This window comes from Callorhinus ursinus, unplaced genomic scaffold (assembly GCF_003265705.2).
Source record: "Callorhinus ursinus isolate GAN/ISIS: 27379988/994484 unplaced genomic scaffold, GSC_fseal_2.0 scaffold22, whole genome shotgun sequence".
NCBI classification, from domain to species: Eukaryota; Metazoa; Chordata; class Mammalia; order Carnivora; family Otariidae; genus Callorhinus; species Callorhinus ursinus.
Genome location: NW_027397084.1, coordinates 14,096,499 through 14,116,364, shown reverse-complemented (window position 1 = coordinate 14,116,364; position 19,866 = coordinate 14,096,499). Strand labels below are relative to the sequence as shown.

Genomic DNA, 19,866 nt, shown 5'->3' with positions numbered 1-19,866 from the left:
ATTTACAAAGAGACGTTCTGTGAACATGGAAAAGACTTTACTGTCAGAAGTCTTGCACATGGGGCAGGGTGGATATTTAGATCTGCTAATAATTGCAAAATGGCAAAATTAATGTCAGACAGTATTGATCAAAGATCATGTAAAAATGGTACTCCCACTGGAAAACACAGAAGCTTGTGTATTAAGAAAAATAAAAACTCCATAAGCTCTATGGAAAGCTTATCATTTTTCCTGTTTCAGGGCATTTTTTCTTGTTTAAGTGTACCCTGCTATGAGTCAACCAGTGTTTAGTTTTTGCACCTCTTGGAAATTGTTCTGTGTTGTAATATTCCTCCCTATTAACCTTTATTTTCCTGATTTTTAGTCCAAAATTTATTTTTCTGAATTTCATCCAATTTCTTCTGGTGATTTTCCCTGGGATCCCCCAGCTTGGGTGTGGGTTGATTTTTCTTGCTAATCATGCTTCCTCTAGCTTCTAAAATAATCTTAGAATTTCTTTATACAACTAAGTTTTCAAGAATGCATCTCATTGTAAGTTAAAAACAAAATATATCAACCTGGTTCTCATATTGTGGGAAGCATTTATTATTTTTTCATTGCAGTTCTTCCAAAGATAAAACAAACATGGCCTTTGTAAAACACACTGAAGCCTTGTTCTCATGTTCACCATCAGATCTATATAAATGTTGAAAAAGGGTTAAATCAAAATGACGACATGATGACATCTGGATCTGCCATTCCTTGTGTACTAATGGTGCCCATTAAGCCTACAGAATAACATTTTGCAGAAGTGTTCTCATGATTTTGTACAAAAGTCATTGAATCTGAAGAAGAAAAAAAGAAACTCACATCTGAGTTCCTAGCATTTGCCAGGCATTTTCACCTGTGACTCCATTTGATTTTTTTCAGAAGTTGAAGTGGGCACTGTTATCCTGGTTTGTGGTAAGAAACTGAGGCTTAGCTAGGCAATGTCACTTAGCCAGAATTCCGTAGAAAGTAAAGGGAGGAGCAAAAATTCAGCTCAAGGTCTTCCAATTTCAAAATTCGTTGTCTTTCCACTTTACTGAGTTGCCTCCCAGGATTTGGGGATTTGATCACTCTGCCTGAGGTCACATTATGAGTCAGAGGTGAGCTGGGAACACAGTCTGGGGCATCTCCACCTTGCTTTAATCCATTGAAATGTGGTGTGTCCTCTCTAACAAATGGATCATATTAACTTCTTCGAGGAAGAGAATGGCTTTTGATTTTCTACAAAAGATTCATTTTGTGAAAAAAGTAATAAAGCAGATACGATATTTGGCTTAACTTTTCAAAAATTGTGAAAAAGAACAATTCATTACAGTGATTTTTGCAGATGACCGGTCATTTTGGTAAATAGCCAATCTCCATGGTAACTTTCTTTTGAGGAATTATATGAACATTCCTTTTCTTTGGGCACTCCATATTCTAAACAATTTAAAAGTAGCCTTGCAAAATGGGCTTTAAAAAAAATCTCATTAATTATTCTAGAATCATAAGATCTGATCTACCATGAAGCATTTTCTGATAGAGGGTATTCCCACTGGCTCTTTCAACTTACTAGCTATGTATCTTTGGGCACGTTACTTAATCTTCTATGTCTTGGTTTCCTCATCTGAAAATAGGGATAATGTAGACCCTACATTAAAGGGTGGTTGTGAGGGTTAAGTGAATTAATATATGTGAAGTACTTAGTCTGGAACATGACAAATACTGTATAAATCATTGCTATTATTGTTTCTCCCAATTACAACAGCCTGTTGTGTATCATGTCGGACTATCCAGAGAGTGCATACAGGGTTTTGAAGGACTTGGAGGCACCCTAAGTGGCAGAAGTTATAAGTTAATCTAACTCCGTTTGGGCATATGCTAGCAGTGACAGAGTTGAAATTTAATTCCAGACCTATCTGACTGCAAAGTGGTTGAAGGAAAGAGATTCAGTGGTAACTGGAGTGGTAGAGAAAAAAGGCTCAGCAAACTGTGTAGATTGACTTTCTTCTTTCTTCCGACTGATCTTGAGAACAGGAAGCACAGGGCATTACTAAAAGCTTCAGTTTGCTCCTGGTAGCAGCATGGACATCACCTGGTTCCTTGGGGAAAGAGATATTGCACACTTAGTGCAGTGTGGATGATTTGAAGGTAAATTTGTCCGAAGTGTGGTTAACAAAAAATTGCCGAATGCTTTGTTCAATACTGGAAATAAAGAAATGAATTGGACCGGGTTTCTCATATCAAGGGGCACATAATCCCGGGACACAGAGACAGTGGCTGCCCAGAGACATATGTTGGGTTTGAATACTGCAGATTGTTTTGTATGGAGTATGGAGAGATTTGTTTTGAGACTCATTCACTGACGAAGTAAAATGTTAAACGTTTGGGCACGGACTCAGGAGAAGAATTTGTGTGAGAAATGCTAGAGAAAGTGTAGTGATACACTCTGTGAAGAACTGAATGGGGTATGAAGGAAAGGATCATGGTTGGCGCTAGAAATTATATAGTCTATCATTTGGAGAGTAACTGGGAACATTTTACAGAGTAAGAAATACAAGTGCATGTAAAAGGAGAAAAACAATAATTTAGGAGTGCTGTTGCTGAGACAACCATTATTATTGTTACTGGTATTATTAGAGCTAGCAAAGCATAGTAAAAGGAATATTTAAAAATGGGAGTGGGAAAGCAGGGAGTCGTGCTATCTCTAAAATGACAGCTAGAAATGTGCTGACAAGTGAGTGGGTGAATACAAAAACCAGCCATAAATAGCCACATGGAAATGAAGCTTTTGTATTTAACAATGAAGATGTAATTGGAAACACTAATGAGATCTGTTTTAATATGGCTGACAACAGAAAGCCATATCCAAACAGTAAGATCTGAGAGAGATGGAATCTAAATAAGAGAGAGAAATGTATTTGCAGGTGCCAGGTGGACTAAGTCAACTTGACATTGACCCAGAGAAACCTAGACAAATGTTCTGGGCCTGCAAGTTTGTTTTGGAGTTTAATTGCCATATGCTGAGTGAAGAATGAATAGTTTGCCTTGTCTGAAGAAGTTGTGCTGTAGTACCAAAGGTCCACTGTCTGGGGGGACATGTAAGAAGCAGTGGAGTTGAAAGGGGCCCTCGCCTCGGCAGACAGCTCAGCCGTGGGAGGTGGGGGAGACATGTCACAGCCATGCTTATGGGGTTAACAGCAGCAGCTTTCTAAAAATGAGCAATCCAAAAGGCTGTTACAGACTGACCCTGAAGAATAACATTTATCAAGTTCTAATTTATTCCGGAGATCAACTCAAATGGCCATTAATTCGGTAGTTTAAAAAATGTATTACATTAGTGTAATCCTCCAATCTTACATGTTTTTCTCTTGAATATGTTGAATATGTTTCTATGTTGAATATGTGCAAAACATTTTTTTTTAGGAGCTTTGAACATTGGCTCTGTATTTGCATCCCAGAGCCTTCCATGTCATTGAAACATATCTGGATATTTTTTATTAATCTAGAGATATTTAAGACCTTTTCCCTAAAGACAGAGGATATTAATTCCACATTCAGCATTTGAAACTTTGTTATTTTTGTTTCTTAAACCGTCACCCAGTGAAGTCTTAAGTGTAAGACACTCAAGAAAAGAGTGAATCCTGAAATGGGGACTGCTCTTTGTATGTTGAAATACTAATTATTTTGTGTTTGCTTTTCTTTAGGGATATCAGGGAATTGCAGGATCACCAGGTGTCCCAGGATCTCCAGGAGTACAAGTATGTGATTCATAGGTACACACTGAAGAATTAAACATTTCCAGTGAACCAAAAAACATAATTAACAGAATTTATTCTGTGCTTGGTTTAGGGAGTCCCAGGACTACCAGGTTACAAAGGAGAACCAGGGAGAGATGGTGAAAAGGTAAATGCATGCAAACAAAAATGTGTCCAGTTGCTTTGTTTCATTCAAGAACACCAAAGGTGTTATCTATGGTGACTCCCATTCAGTAGTGTTCACCTTGGGGAATCCCAAGATTTGTGGGCTTGGAAATTGGTCAGTGGTCACTGGCTAATAAAGCCCACAGAAGGGCTTTTATCACTAGATGAAATTGGTTGTCACTGGATGACCACCATGACATGGAGCAGATAATTGACATTGCCATGATGCTGTTTTTTTCTCCCCGTGGTTAAGCTGTGAGGGGGGTTGCCTTCTTAGAGAGGCGAGAAGTATGTGTATGGAATGTGTTAGGCACAGGTAGCCCGATACCGTCGTGTCTTTCTCCGTAATAGATGCCTATTTGCGAGGTGGTCTATTGGCTTAGTCTTACTGGACTTCTTCCTTAGGGCTTCAGTGGGTATGTTTGTACTGCCGACTCTCCTTTTTTACAGCTCTGAGATTTGGCAAGCTTCCTTTTGAAGTACATGTTCTTTAAGTATGTTCAATATGTCAGTACCTCCCCATGGATCTGGATCGGTCGAGGCCTACCGGCCCTGGTAGCTGGTCCACATCCAAGATGCCCATTTGTGTTTGCTCAGATCCCATATTGATTTGTTAGCTTAAAGCGCAATTGTATTTCTAAGGTCTGTGAAGGCATTCTGGTGTTTGCTCCTGATAAAAACCTGTACTAATTTTCAAACTACAATCCTTGCAAAATATTACCTTTTTAAAATAGTGTGCACAGCATTCACATCTGAGAAATTCTGATCCTAACCTGTATCCATTTTTTGCTTTTATGGTTGCCCATGTTGGTTGCAGAAAATTGTAGCTAGTAAAGTATCATCTCTGGATGGATGGATCTCTGGCAGATCTAATGATGCATCTGTCACTTTCAAGCTATTTGATCTTGGGCATATTACTTAATGTCTTTGAGTCTTATATTTTTCATTGACACAATGGTGTTTCCTTCATAGGTTTCTTGTGAAGATTGAATGAGATGATGTGTGAAAAATATTTAGTATGGTCCCTGGCCACAGGGTCGGTCTTAAATGGTCGTTGTTTTGTTCTGTTTTGTTCATGTACCATGGCTGCAGTTGGGATGTAGCATGGCGTGGGCTGCCATATATCATGGGTACAACATGGGTTGAAGCAGCCACTGAATTGGAAATTTAGTGATCTTTGTAGTAAAAGAAAAGAAGCAGAAAAGATGACTCAGTCAGGGCAGCTTTATAATGTGGGAAGAACTAAAGGACATAAAGCAACTGCCGCCGTTGATATAATTCCTGCAGAATAGCATAAACTCCTCTTGCCTACTGCGTGACCTTTATGAGTCTTTTGAGCCATGGAGATATCTGCCTATTTTAAATGATGGGGATACATCTTGAGAGGTGATAGGGAGCATGCTGCACCTGCAGGAATGGCAGATGTCTTATATTTTCATGCTGTGGGGATGTTGAGAGAGATTGCCTGACCTCTGCCAGGTGAACTAGGGATTTCACTGGGAGCATGAGGATATCTGTTCTGAGGAGACCATGTGCCAGACACCTCACCTACATTCTAGTCTACAGGATCACTGCTCTTTCCTTTCTTTCCTTTCTTTCTCTTTCAAAGATTTTACTGGAGAGAGAGAGAGGAGAGCATGAGCATGGGGAAGAGGCAGAGGGAGAAGCAGGCTCCCCACTGAGCAGGGAGCGCAATGCGGGACTCGATCCCAGGACCCTGGGATCATGACCTGAGCAGAAGGCAGCTGCTTAACCAACGGAGCCACCCAGGCGCCCCGGATCACTGCTGTTTCTTTAACATTCTGACAGCCTGATTTGGGGATGACAGGGATTTATTAAAAGTATGCATATATGAATGAATGTATCTATCAATGGATTAATGAATAAATTTATTTTTCCCTTTTACTTGGATTTTAGAGACCAGATATAAAAAGGAAGGTTTTTATTCCTCTTAAAAAGAATTGGAGTAAAGTGTCTGTTTGAAAATAAAGGAATAACAACAATTCGATTAATCACAGCTTTAACTGCACTGTTGTTTGGGGTCATTGTACTCTCTCCAAAATAGAAGTGCATGAATTTTACAAAGTCATACATTTTGTTCAATTAAATAAGATGTATGTTTATGTGAAGTTCTCCGTTTTCAGTCCAGTAATAGTTACACTCAGAGTTGCTTGTTTTCTGAAATTTGTTGTTGGGGCATAAAGTCTGACCTGACACAATCACTGTGAGCCCAAATCCGCCATGTGCTGTGCCATCTACATTTCCTCCTCACATTCTGTGTGGCTTTAAAACGTTCCTTATCTAGAGTTGCAATAATTGAATAAGTTACAGACGTTTCCTTGATTCTTCCTCTAGAATAGAGTTCCTTAATTTTCAGAAATGGGAAGGTTGAAAAATAGACCCCTGAGGTGACTTTGACTTGGAGAGGCACAGGACATTTTCCCAGGCATCACACAGTGGCTTCTCAGAGATTGTTCCATACAACGCTGTCCTCCATTAGGATCTTTTCCCAGAATCATTTCCATTTTGTGGATTTCTTCTGAAAACTCCCATTGTAGGAGTTTCCACTTAAGATAATTAAAACTACATGCACTTTTTTGCTGACATCAACATTTGTTCCTACATATCAGACCAGAGAATGTGTATAGATTTTGCAGGATTTTTTTCTTTTTCCCTCCTGAATTTACAAAATTAAAAAGGAGCACTTATTCACCAAATGGTCTTCAGTTGGTAACTCATTTTATAATATGCTTTAAAGGTATTTGGAATTCAAGAAAAAGTACTTCAAAACACTTCTTCAACTTTAAAGAAACCCATATATTTAAATCATTGGGAGAAATATATTTTGTTAAAACTTACATTAGGCTGAGTTGATTAACTGACATGTATTTATGGGTTTTTGAGTTGATTATGAAACTTTTTTTTATAGCAAATTCAATTCCGAACACATGGGTGGTAGTAACTATTTTTTTTAGACTTAGTACAAATTCATCACTTGGTTTTTCTGGGGTTAAGAAATAAAATATGCTAATTATATCCAAGGCCTCATTATGGAGCAAATTATACATTTTGTTTAATTTCCTCATTAGGTCAATTAACATTTAAATTGTCCCTTCAAGACCTCAGTTTCCCATCGTCCTTAACATTCATACAAGAGTATGATGTGATGAATGAGGCTTCTTCACTTAAATAAATCCCTTACTTTCATTATTGCACTTCCAAAGTCAAAAGATTAAGTGGTATTACAGTGATTTATATAGTCAGTTATAATTAGGGAACTCCAGTATACATGTTGAGAGAACAGTAATAAAGGACCAAGCTAAAAGGGTTATTAGGGAATATGCTAAAACTTAGGATGTTCGTAGTTTTACTTCTGTAATGTCTGAAGACCAAAAAAAATTACAAAAAATTAAAGCCAAGAATGATATGGGAGGGAGAAATAGTTAGAATTGGCTTAGTAAAGTGACCACTTTTATTTTCTTTCTCAAAAAGGGAGGGTAATCCAGCTGTGTAGCTTCCTCATAACACCACAGTCCAAAGGCCCAAACACTGGTGTGTGTGTGTGTGCGTGGCTGGGGTTGGAGGGGGACAAGAAAGGGAGGCTTAATGAAGTTACAGGTTATTGGCTGGGCTTTGAATTCACTGTTTACTTTATCTTCTCTGTCCATTCTCTAAATGTCAGATTGTTCCAGGACTCAGTCCTGTGCCCTTCTTTTTCTTCCTTAACAGAGTCTGTTTATTACATCATTAAATATAAACTTACATGAATATAAATTTATGTGTTAATTATATAAGTATACATATTGGTGATAAGCCTATTAATATACTGAGAGGTGCCTGGGTGGCTCAGTTGGTTGAGCGTCGGGCTCTTGGTTTCGGCTCAGGTCATGATCTCAGGGTTGTGAGATAGAGCCCCGCCTCTAGCCCCTTGTTGGCTTGGCTTCCCCTCAGCACAGAGTCTGCTTGGGATCCTTTCCCCCTGTCTCTCCTTCCACTTGCGCTGGCTCGCACATGTGCACGCACATGCTCTCTCTCTCTCTCTCATAAATAGAAAAAATACATCTTTAAAAATATTAATATATTGATATAACCAATGTAGTTAATAAAAATATTAAATACATACACATGTATATATACATTGTTTTCTGAGGAGATATTTTGCTTCATCTGAATCTGAAGAAACTGTGGAATTGTTGTTAAAAGCAGGAATTTTCAGAACTTTTTCTACTTTTTATGGAAGGGGTGGCACCACATTTTCCTTCTTTCCTATATCCTTTTCTTAGAGGCTTTTCTTCCAAAGCAGCACTAATTGTGCCTTCCCTAAATAGTCGCTGAAGTCAGGTTTTGTTAAGTGTCCCTTCTGTACGTGGGGTGCTAACCTGTGTGTGCTCAGGTGTTGATTACTTCCGTGAATACGTTTATAATGTCTTGATCATTCTCTGATCTTTCAACTTCTTTTCTTTTAAGGCTCTGTAATGGATTCAGTATCTCAGTTTATTGAAAAGAATCATTAATTCCATGTCCTGCCTCATTTGTTGGCTGCGATGCCATTTTCTGTCCTGTTTTCTTTTTCTCTACCGGCATCACTGGGAAACTTAAAACTTTCACTGAATTTTTATAGAGTGCTTCATATTTTGTTGGTTCTAAACTCCTATTTCTCATCCTTATTTTGGGTATACTCTGTCTATGGTCACTAAGAAGCTACGGGAGTGACCCTGTTGTGGAAGCTCAGGAATCTACCTTTTTTCCTAGGCCTGACTAGTTCAGCGATGATCTCCAAACCCAAGGGGATTGCCCATGATTGTGTTAAAGACGGGGAACATTTTAGTAGATTGAAACAATTCCCAATAAATCATTGCCTGAGCCTCAAAAGACTTAACATTTGTTTCTATGTGAGAGGAGAAAGAACCACCAAGATGTGTTAGGTGAATTTAAATTGTAGAATCTTTGTAGTAAAAGACTTTTAGGTATGTAGTTCCATATTTATGTATGAATTATATGTGTATGCTACTGAACAAAGCATTTATATGCATTTAAAACATGCATACACTGAGAAATTTTTGAAGAATGAGATTTTTTTTTAAGATTTTCTTTATTTATTTGAGAGAGAGAATGAGAGAGAGCACGAGAGGGAAGAGGGTCAGAGGGAGAAGCAGACTCCCCGCTGAGCAGGGAGCCCGATGCGGGACTCGATCCCGGGACTCCAGGATCATGACCTGAGCCAAAGGCAGTTGCTTAACCAACTGAGCCACCCAGGCGCCCAAGAATGAGATTTTTTAAATAACAGTTTTCATATTCTTTTACTATGCACATGAATAACCTTGACCTTTTATTTTCCTAAAGATTTATTTATTTTAGAGAGCATGTACATGCACGAGTTGAGGGGAGGGGTAAGGGGAGAGGGAGAGAATCTCAAGAGGACTCCCTGCTGAGTGGGGAGCCCAATGTGGGGCTTGATCTCAGGACCCTGAGATCATGACCTGAGCCAAAATCAAGAGTTTGTTGCTTAGCCAACTGAGCCACCCAGGTGCCCCAACTTGACCTTACTTTAGAGACCTTACTTTAGAAACAGCCGATACCAATCAATTCTCTCTCTCTCAAATTATGGGATGGATAAGCTCATCAAAGGCATATTCTTCAGTCAGGAAAGCTAAATCTTGGATTCTCTTTGATTCTAATCTCTTCTAAGGTCAGATGGAACCAGGAGCATGACTCCTCAAAAATAATTGTTTTGTTGGAATATTTTGGAAGACTGAAAAGTGTTTATTGTATTTTAGAAAGTGAAAATATTTTGCATATTCAGCAAATTATTATTAATCAAAAGCAAGGCACCAGCTGAGGATAGAGTAGCATATGCTGCAGTAACAAGTAAATTCCAAATGCCTGTGACTCAAAGAAAGGTTTATTGCTCATCAGACTACGCATTTATTAGCAGTAGTGAGGGGTCCCCCTTTTCCTCACATGGAGACTTAGGCTGATAGAAGTTTCACCATCTAGATTATAACTACTTATAGGAGCAGGTATGTGGAGAATCCAATAGTGGCTCTTAAACTACTTCTATTCATCTTTAATTAGCCAGAGCAAATTTTGTAAACCACACCAAGTTCAAGAGTCAGCAAAGTATGATTCCCTCATATACTTGGAAGTAGAGAGAATCTGGATATTGATAAATGGTGGTCATATCTACTAAAGAAAAATTGGAATAAACCAGAATGGATTTTTCCTCCAAGAGGTTGGGATCTAATAAAGCATATAACACGTATACAGTAAGTGTCAAGATGGTCAGTTGTTAAGTGCCAAGGAAGAGAGTTGAATACAATTCTCTGAGTTATAGGAAAGTGGAAGTTCAAAAAGTCTTCATGAAAGAAACTGTAAGCAGGTTAATCACAGTTATATACTACATGGGCTGTCCCTAACCAATTTAAGAAATCTCTGATTTAGGGATGCTGTGGTTCTTAAGACGTTGCAGTGTGTGTGTGTATTAGTAAATTTTTCTGAGTATATCCATAGGAAAATTTCCTGGAACTGGAATTGATTACAGGATCAAAGGGTTAAATGCATAATTAAACTTCGATACAAACTGCCTATTTAAGTTCAGTAAGTTTGTACTCCCCCCAAAAGTATGTGAAAATAACTTTCCTCACACTCTTATCAGCACTGTTTCATTAAAGTTTCTAATTTTCACCAGTACAAGTTAAAAATCATATTGGTTTGGTTTGCATTTCTTTATTAGTAAGGTAAAGTACCTTCTCATGTGATTTTGGGGTATTTTGTTAATTCTCTGTCATTTCCTTTTTAGTCATATACTTTTTTTTTTTGCTTTGTATTGGGCTGTTGATCTTTTTAAAAATTGAGTTTTATAGACATTTCATAGATAGTATGAAAATATTTTTCCTGGTTTTTATTATGTGTTTTGACTTGGTCTTTGAAATTTCAGCCATATATAAAATTTAAATTTTTATGTATGTGCAGATTTTTTCTTTTTTTTCCTGTTTGTGTCTATATAAAAGGATTCCACATTCCAACATTTTGAAGATGATAACTCATTACTTTTAGACTTTTGTTATTTTATATTTGAATCTTTACATTTTGGTATTTGGAGTAAAGTTAGATGAGCATTCATATTTTTCCCTCTCTTTTCCTAAATGGATAGCCAGTTGCCACAACAATATTTATGGAATATCACTTTTTCTCCATTTATTTGAAAGCCCCTCGTTATTGCTAAATTTCCATTTTCATATGGGTCTGTGTTTTTGGCTTTCCATTCTGTTCCATTTATCTGTCTACATCCTCTCCGACACCAAATTGTTCTTAATTGTTGTCACTTCATAATATGATTTAATGTTGGCAGGCCTAGTACTTCCTCATTATTCTTTATAATCAAAACTTTCCTGGCTATTCTTACATACTTATTTTTCCAGATAAAGCTCGGTATCTTTTCTTCAAGTTTTTAAAAATTCTTATTCATATTTTAATTAGGATTCCTTTTATGGATTAATTATAGAATCATTGACATAATTTCAATACTGAGTTTTCCCATTTAAGTTTATGATTTATTTACCTTTTTATTTCAATCTTGAAACTCAGTGAAATAACATTGAAGTTTTTTTCATATTGGTTTTCAACATTACCTAAGTTTATATCTTGGAATTTTTATTTCCTTTGTTTCTATTACAAATAGGAAATGTTCTTTAATATATTTTCATATTGATTATTATTTACATAGAAAACATTTCTGTATATTTTTAAAGCAGGAATTAACTGCATATTCAGTGATTTAGGGTATTAGGTATATTGGTATATTAGATGTATGATCATATATAAAGATTAGTTGTTTTCTTCCTTTTAGTTTTTAACTTCTTATTTCTATATTTTGTCTGAATTCATTGGCTACTCAAAACTGGCTAGAAAAACAGTAAAAATAGTGATGATGTTGGGTGAAGTTTAAAACATAGTCTCTTTTAGTCCAGGTTTATGGCTTCTTTGATAGTACAACTCTCTCAACAGCAGATGGATATTTGTGATTTTGTATCTTTGCCTGCAGCAACCATAGTCCTTGCTTTAGTCATGACCCTCTCTACATTAATTTATTAACTACTAATAATTAATGATAGGTGACTTAAATTTATCAGACATCCATTGCATTCTTAGTTGTTGTTGTTGTTGTTGTTTTTTCCCTTGAGCCATTCTATCCGTCTTGAAAGGATTTATTGGACCCACCTTCATTGATTCAGAGGATTTAAGAATAGTGTTTATGGCCATACCCTTGATTTGGTTCTTCCCGGAGACTGTTTTAATTGAATTTCTTTTAAAGGTCTCCTCCAGTTTAATCATTTATCTGTTAGAGATGAGGAAAAAGTTGTATCTTCCAATCCCAGTATTTTTGGACTTGGCCTATTCCTTTTAATTACTACTTGCAAATTGGCCGATTCTTTTCTGAGCTGCTTTCTTTTACAGTGCCTTTTGTAAACAGCCAATACCAATCAATTCATGATACCAACATTCTGTTTTCTCAGTTCTTTACCTGTGGCTCTAAGTTCATTTGATGCATTATTTCCCTTTGCAAGTATTACCAGCAAAGTTTTTATCAGATATTTACCATTTTATTAAATGAATCACCATTTTTTACACTTTTAATAATTGTTTTCATTGTTCACTACCTAGCCCCAAAGCCAGTGCCATATATATTTTTAATATTGTTTTGGCAGTCTCCTTTTTCTAGCATACCAATTTTTGTATTAATTAACATAGATTAAGCTATATTACAGTAGCAGATGACCAACACAAGAGCATTTTTCTTTTGCATTACATGCCCATTGTGGATAGATTTTGGCTTAACTTTACCATTTTTTTGCAACCCCTTATTTTAAACCTTGGACATAACTTGGGTGACCAACATGAGTTTGAACTGCACAGGTCTACTTATTTTTTTTCAATAAATACAGTATAATACTGTAAACATACTTTCCTTAATAACGTTTTCTTTTCTCTAGCTTACTTCATTATAAGAAGACAGAATATAATACACGTAACATAAAAATTATATGTTAATCACTTATTTGTAATATTCATAAGACTTCTAGTTAACAGTAGACTATTAGTAAAGTTTTTGGAGAGAGAAGTTACATGTGGATTTTCAGTTGCATGGCGGTCAGCTTCCCAACCCCTGAATTCTTCAGAGTTTTGCCATGTTCAGATAACACTTTCTTATGTTCTGTATTTTGTAGATATTGTTTCAATATTCCTCATAAATTTGCTCACTAAATTTCTCACCTCTCTCTCCTTGCCTTCCTTGCCCTGCTTCAATGCTCTATGTTAACATGTATGCTATGCCTTTGTATTTTACTTAAAAATCTTATTTATGCACATGAGGGTAGCTTTGTCCAGATTTTTATTTTTCCATTCTAATGTGGTTGAATGCTCCTGGTCTTCTCACTTCATCTGAGATTTCTTTGTTATCTCTGGTAAATTAAAGTTTGAAGATCATGTTTTCTATAACCTGTAGCCAGAGAGTGGAATTCTTAGACTTTGTTCAGCCTTAATAGGGAATCCTGATTTGTCTTCTTTCTTCTGTATCTCTTTTTTTTTAGTTTTTTTTCATCTTTTTTATTGTTATGTTAATCACCATACATTACATCATTAGTTTTTGATGTAGCGTTCCATGATTCATTGTTTGTGCATAACACCCAGTGCTCCACGCAGAATGTGCCCTCTTTAATACCCATCACCAGGCTAACCCATCCCCCCACCCCCCTCCCCTCTAGAACCCTCAGGTTGTTTTTCAGAGTCCATAGTCTCTCATGGTTTGTCTCTCCCTCTGACTTACTCCCCTTCATTCTTCCCCTCCTGCTATCTTCTTCTTTTTTTTTTTCCTTAACATATATTGCATTATTTGTTTCAGAGGTACAGATCTGTGATTCAACAGTCTTGCACAATTCACAGCACTCACCATAGCACATACCCTCCCCAGAGTCTATCACCCAGCCACCCCATCCCTCCCATCCCCCAACACTCCAGCAACCCTCAGTTTGTTTCCTGAGATTAAGAATTCCTCATATCAGTGAGGTCATATGATACATGTCTTTCTCTGATTGACTTATTTCACTCAGCATAATACCCTCCAGTTCCATCCACGTCATTGCAAACGGTAAGATCTCATTCCTTTTGATGGCTGCATAATATTCCATTGTGTATATATACCACCTCTTCTTTATCCATTCATCTGTCGATGGACATCTTGGCTCTTTCCACAGTTTGGCTATTGTGGACATTGCTGCTATAAACATTGGGGTACACGTACCCCTTCGGATCCCAACATTTGTATCTTTGGGGTAAATACCCAGTAGTGCAATTGCTGGATCGTAGGGTAGCTCTATTTTCAACTGTTTGAGGAACCTCCATACTGTTTTCCAGAGTGGCTGCACCAGCTTGCATTCCCACCAACAGTGTAGGAGGGTTCCCCTTTCTCCGAATCCCCGCCAACATCTGTCGTTTCCTGACTTGTTAATTTGAGCCATTCTGACTGGTGTGAGGTGGTATCTCATTGAGGTTTTGATTTGGATTTCCCTGATGCCGAGCGATGTTGAGCACTTTTTCATGTGTCTGTTGGCCATTTGGATGTCTTCTTTGGAAAAATGTCTGTTCATGTCTTCTGCCCATTTCTTGATTGGATTATTCTTTGGGTGTTGAGTTTGATAAGTTCTTTGTAGATTTTGGATACTAGCCCTTGATCTGATATGTCATTTGCAAATATTTTCTCCCATTCTGTTGGTTGTCTTTTGGTTTTGTCGCTGTTTCTTTTGCTGTGCAAAAGCTTTTTATCTTGATGAAATCCCAATAGTTCATTTTTGCCCTTGCTTCCCATGCCTTTGGCGATGTTTCTAGGAAGAAGTTGCTGCGGCTGAGGTCGAAGAGGTTGCTACCTGTGTTCTCCTTTAGGATTTTGATGGACTCCTGTCTCGCATTTAGGTCAACCATTTGGAGTCTATTTTTGTGTGTGGTGTAAGGAAATGGTCCAGTTTCATTCTTCTGCATGTGGCTGTCCAATTTTCCCAACACCATTTGTGGAAGAGACTGTCTTTTTTCCATTGGACATTCTTTCCTGGTTTGTCAAAGATGAGTTGACCATAGAGTTGAGGGTCCATTTCTGGACTCCCTATTCTGTTCCATTGATCTATGGGTCTGTTTTTGTGCCAGTACCATACTGTCTTGATGATGACAGCTTTGTAATAGAGCTTGAAGTCCGGAATTGTGATGCCGCCAGCTTTGCTTTTCTTTTTCAAGATTCCTCTGGCTATTCGGGGTCTCTTATGGTTCCATACAAATTTTAGGATTATTTGTCCCATTTCTTTGAAAAAAGTGGATGGTATTTTGATGGGGATTGCACTGAATGTGTAGATTGCTCTAGGTAGCATTGACATCTTCACAATGTTTGTTCTTCCAATCCATGAGCATGGAACGTTTTTCCATTTCTTTGTGTCTTCTTCAATTTCTTTCATGAGTATTTTATAGTTTTCTGAGTACAGATCCTTTGCCTCTTTGGTTAAATTTATTCCTAGGTATCTTACGGTTTTGGGTGCAATTGTAAATGGGATCGACTCCTTGATTTGTCTCTCTTCTGTCTTGTTGTTGGTGTATAGGAATGCCACTGATTTCTGTGCATTGATTTTATATCCTGCTACTTTACTGAATTCCTGTATGAGTTCTAGCAGTTCTGGGGTGGAGTCTTTTGGGTTTTCCACATACAGTATCATATCATCTGCAAAGAGTGAGAGTTTGACTTCCTCTTTGCCGATTTGGATGCCTTTGATTTCTTTTTGTTGTCTGATTGCTGTGGCTAGGACTTCTAATACTATGTTGAATGGCAGTGGTGATAGTGGACATCCCTGCCGCATTCCTGACCTTAGGGGGAAAGCTCTCAGCTTTTCCCCATTGAGAATGATATTCGCTGTGGGTTTTTCATAGATGGCTTTTATGATATTAGGTATGTATCCTCTATCCCTATACTGTGAAGAGTTTTGATCAAGAAAGGGTGCTGTCCTTTGTCAGATGCTTTTTCTGCATCTATTGAGGGGATCATATGATTCTTGTTCTTTCTTTTGTTAATATATTGTATCACGTTGATTGATTTGGGGATGTTAACCAACCTTGCAGCCCAGGGATAAATCCCACTTGGTCGTGGTGAATAATCCTTTTAATGTACTGTTGGATCCTATTGGCTAGGATTTTGGTGAGAATTTTTGCGTCCATGTTCATCAAGGATATTGGTCTGTAATACTCCTTTTGATGGGGTCTTTGTCTGGTTTTGGGATCAAGGTAATGCTGGCCTCATAAAATGAGTTTGAAAGTTTTCCTTCCATTTCTATTTTTTGGAACAGTTTCAGGAGAATAGGTATTAATTCTTCTTTAAATGTTTGGTAGAATTCCCCTGGGAAGCCATCTAGCCCCGGGCTTTTGTTTGTTGGGAGATTTTTGATGACTGCTTCAATTTCCTTAGTGGTTATAGGTCTGTTCAGGTTTTCTATTTCTTCCTGGTTCAACTTTGGTAGTTGATATGTCTCTAGGAATGCACCCATTTCTTCCAGGTTATCTAATTTGCTGGCATAGAGTTGCTCGTAATATGTTCTTATAATTGTTTGTATTTCTTTGGTGTTGGTTGTGATCTCTCCTCTTTCATTCATGATTTTGTTGATTTGGGTCATTTCTCTTTTCTTTTTGATAAGTCTGGCCAGGGGTTTATCAATTTTGTTAATTCTTTCAAAGAACCACCTCCTAGTTTTGTTGATCTGTTCTACTGTTCTTTTGGTTTCTATTTCATTGATTTCTGCTCTGATCTTTATTATTTCTCTTCTCCTGCTGGGTTTAGGCTTTATTTGCTGTTCTTTCTCCAGCTCCGTTAGGTGTAGGGTTAGGCTGTGTATTTGAGACCTTTCTTGTTTTTTGAGAAAGGCTTGTATTGCTATATACTTTCCTCTTAGGACTGCCTTTGCTGTATCCCAAAGATTTTGAAGAGTTGTGTTTTCATTTTCATTGGTTTCCATGAATTTTTTTAATTCTTCTTTAATTTCCCTGTTGACCCATTCATTCTTTAGTAGGATGCTCTTTAGCCTCCATGTATTTGAGTTCTTTCCGACTTTCCTCTTGTGATTGAGTTCTAGTTTCAAAGCACTGTGGTCTGAAAATATGCAGGGAATAATCCCAATCTTTTGGTACCGGTTGAGACCTGATTTGTGACCTAGGATGTGATCTATTCTGGAGAATGTTCCATGGGCACTAGAGAAGAATGTGTATTCCGTTGCTTTGGGATGGGATGTTCTGAAAATGTCTGTGAATTCCATTTGGTCCAGTGTTTCATTTAAAGTCTTTATTTCCTTGTTGATCTTTTGCTTAGATGATCTGTCCATTTCAGTAAGGGGGGTGTTAAATTCCCCCACTATTATTGTTGTCAATGTGTTTCTTTGCTTTTGTTATTAATTGCCTTATATAATTGGCTGCTCCCATGTTCGGGGCATAGATATTTACAATTGTTAGATCTTCTTGTTGGATAGACCCTTTAAGTAGGATATAGTGTCCTTCTTCATCTCTTATTACAGTCTTTGTTTTAAAATCTAATTTGTCTGATATAAGGATTGCCACTGCAGCTTTCTTTTGGTGTCCATTAGCATGGTAAATGGTTTTCCACCCCCTCACTTTCAATCTGGGGGTGTCTTTGGGTCTAAAATGAGTCTCTTGCAGACAGCATATTGATGAGTCTTGTTTTTTAATCCAATCTGATAGCCTGTGTCTTTTGATTGGGGCATTTAGTCCATTTACATTCAGGGTAACTATTGAGAGAGATGAATTTAGTGCCATTGTATTGCCTGTAAGGTGACTGTTACTGTATATTGTCTCTGTTCCTTTCTGATCTACGCTGCTTTTAGGCTCTCCCTTTGCTTCGAGGACCCCTTTTAATATTTCCTGTAAGGCTGGTTTCGTGTTTGCAAATTCCTTTAGTTTTTGTTTATCCTGGAAGCTTTTTATCTCTCCTTCTATTTTCAATGACAGCCTAGCTAGATATAGTATTCTTGGCTGCATGTTTTTCTCGTTTAGTGCTCTGAAGATATCATGCCAGTGCTTTCTGGCCTGCCAGGTCTCCGTGGGTAGGTCTGTTGCCAATCTAATGTTTCTACCATTGTAGGTTACATATCTCTTCTCCCGAGCTGCTTTCAGGATTTTCTCTTTGTCTCTGAGACTCGTAAGTTTTACTATTAGATGTCGGGGTATTGACCTATTTTTATTGATTTTGAGAGGGGTTCTCTGTGCCTCCTGGATTTTGATGCCTGTTTCCTTCCACACATTAGGGAAGTTCTCTGCTATAATTTGCCCCAATATACCTTCTGCCCCTCTCTCTCTTTCTTCTTCTTCTGGGATCCCAATTATTCTAATGTTGTTTCATCTTATCATATCGCTTCTCTCTCGAATTCTGCCCTCGTGATCCTGTAGTTGTTTCTCTTTTTCTCAGCTTCTTTATTTTCCATCATGTGGTCTTCTATATCACTGATTCTCTCTTCTGCCTCATTTATCCTAGCAGTTAATGCCCCCATTTTTGATTGCACCTCATTAATAGCCTTTTTGATTTTGACTTGGTTAGATTTTAGTTCTTTTATTTCTCCAGAAAGGGTTTCTCTAATAACTTCCACCCTTTTTTCAAGCCCAGCTAGTATCTTTAAAGTCATGATTCTGAACTCAAGGTCCGACATCGTACTAATGTCCGTATTGAGTAGGTCCCTGGCAGACAGTACTACCTCTTGTTCTTTTTGCTGAGGTGATTTTTTTTCATCTTGTCATTTTGTCCAGAGGAGAATAGATGAATGAAAGAACAAAATGCTAACAGGTTAACAACATCCCCAGGAAATATACTCTATACACATCAGAAAAGACCTGAAACCAGGGGAAAAGAAAGGGAAAGAAAGAAAAAGAGGAAATAAAAAAAAGAAGAAAAAGGGAAAAACAAACAAAAACAGAACAAAAGAAAAAAAACCACAATATGTTCACATATGATCAGACTAGTGTATAGTTCAGTGCCACACACTAGATTTTGGGCGTATTTTGTTCTGTTAGAAGAAAGTGCCATCTAATATTTAAAGAAGAAAGACTTATATATGTACAAAATAAGGGTTGATACAATGAAGGGATGGAAGATGACTGTAAAGATGAAAATTATAAAAGATTTTATAAAAGGAATTGATAAGAAGTTGTTAGAAAGAAGATTAAAAAACAAAGAAGAAAAGAAAAAAAAAAGGGAGAGAATGTGATCAGGCAGGAGACTAGAACAAAGCCATACACTAGTGATTTAGGGTGTATTTTGATCTGTTAGAAGAAACTGTATCTCAAAATTTTAAAGAGAGAACAACTTATATATATATATGCCAAAAATAAGGGTAGCTACTATGAAGAGATAAAGTATGACTCTAAAAAATGAAAAAATAAAAAAAAATTTTTTTAAAGGGATTGATAAGATGGTTTAAAAAGGGAAAAAGAAAAATTCAAAAAAAGAAAAAAACAGTTAAAAAATCAAGTTTGAAAAACTAATGAATCATGGTAAAAAAGCGATGAATTCTATGTGCAGTATTCCCCTAGCGCTGGAGTTCTCCCATTCTCCTTGATGGGTAAACTTGGTCTTGGCTTGCTGGCTGTTCGTGCTGATCTTCTGGGGGAGAGGCCTGTTGCCGTGGTTCCCATATGTCTTTGCTGGAGGCAGAGTTGCCCCACCCTTGTAAGCTGCTCAGGTTTGCTCTCCGGTGCTTTTGTTCCCTCCAAGCTCTTGGTACAGCTTTGGAGGACTAGAGTGAAAATGGTGGCCTCCCAATCTCCTCCCGGAGGAGCTGAGAACTCGCGGCCCCACTCCTCACCGCACCCCCAGAGAAAAGCAGTCACTCCTGTCTCCCCAGTCTCCGGC

At 37.6% G+C, this 19,866-nt stretch overlaps 1 protein-coding gene across 2 annotated transcripts in view; it reads left to right on the top strand.

Moving 5' to 3' along the window:
- The window catches only part of COL21A1 (collagen type XXI alpha 1 chain), a 380,703-nt gene that overhangs the window by 273,862 nt on the left and 86,975 nt on the right, over positions 1 to 19,866 (top strand). For both annotated transcript variants that reach the window (XM_073905127.1, XM_073905126.1), the window contains 2 exons: positions 3,714 to 3,767; positions 3,859 to 3,912. In XM_073905127.1, coding sequence (XP_073761228.1) covers positions 3,714 to 3,767; positions 3,859 to 3,912 — 108 coding nt within the window. The remainder of the gene's footprint in view (positions 1 to 3,713; positions 3,768 to 3,858; positions 3,913 to 19,866) is intronic.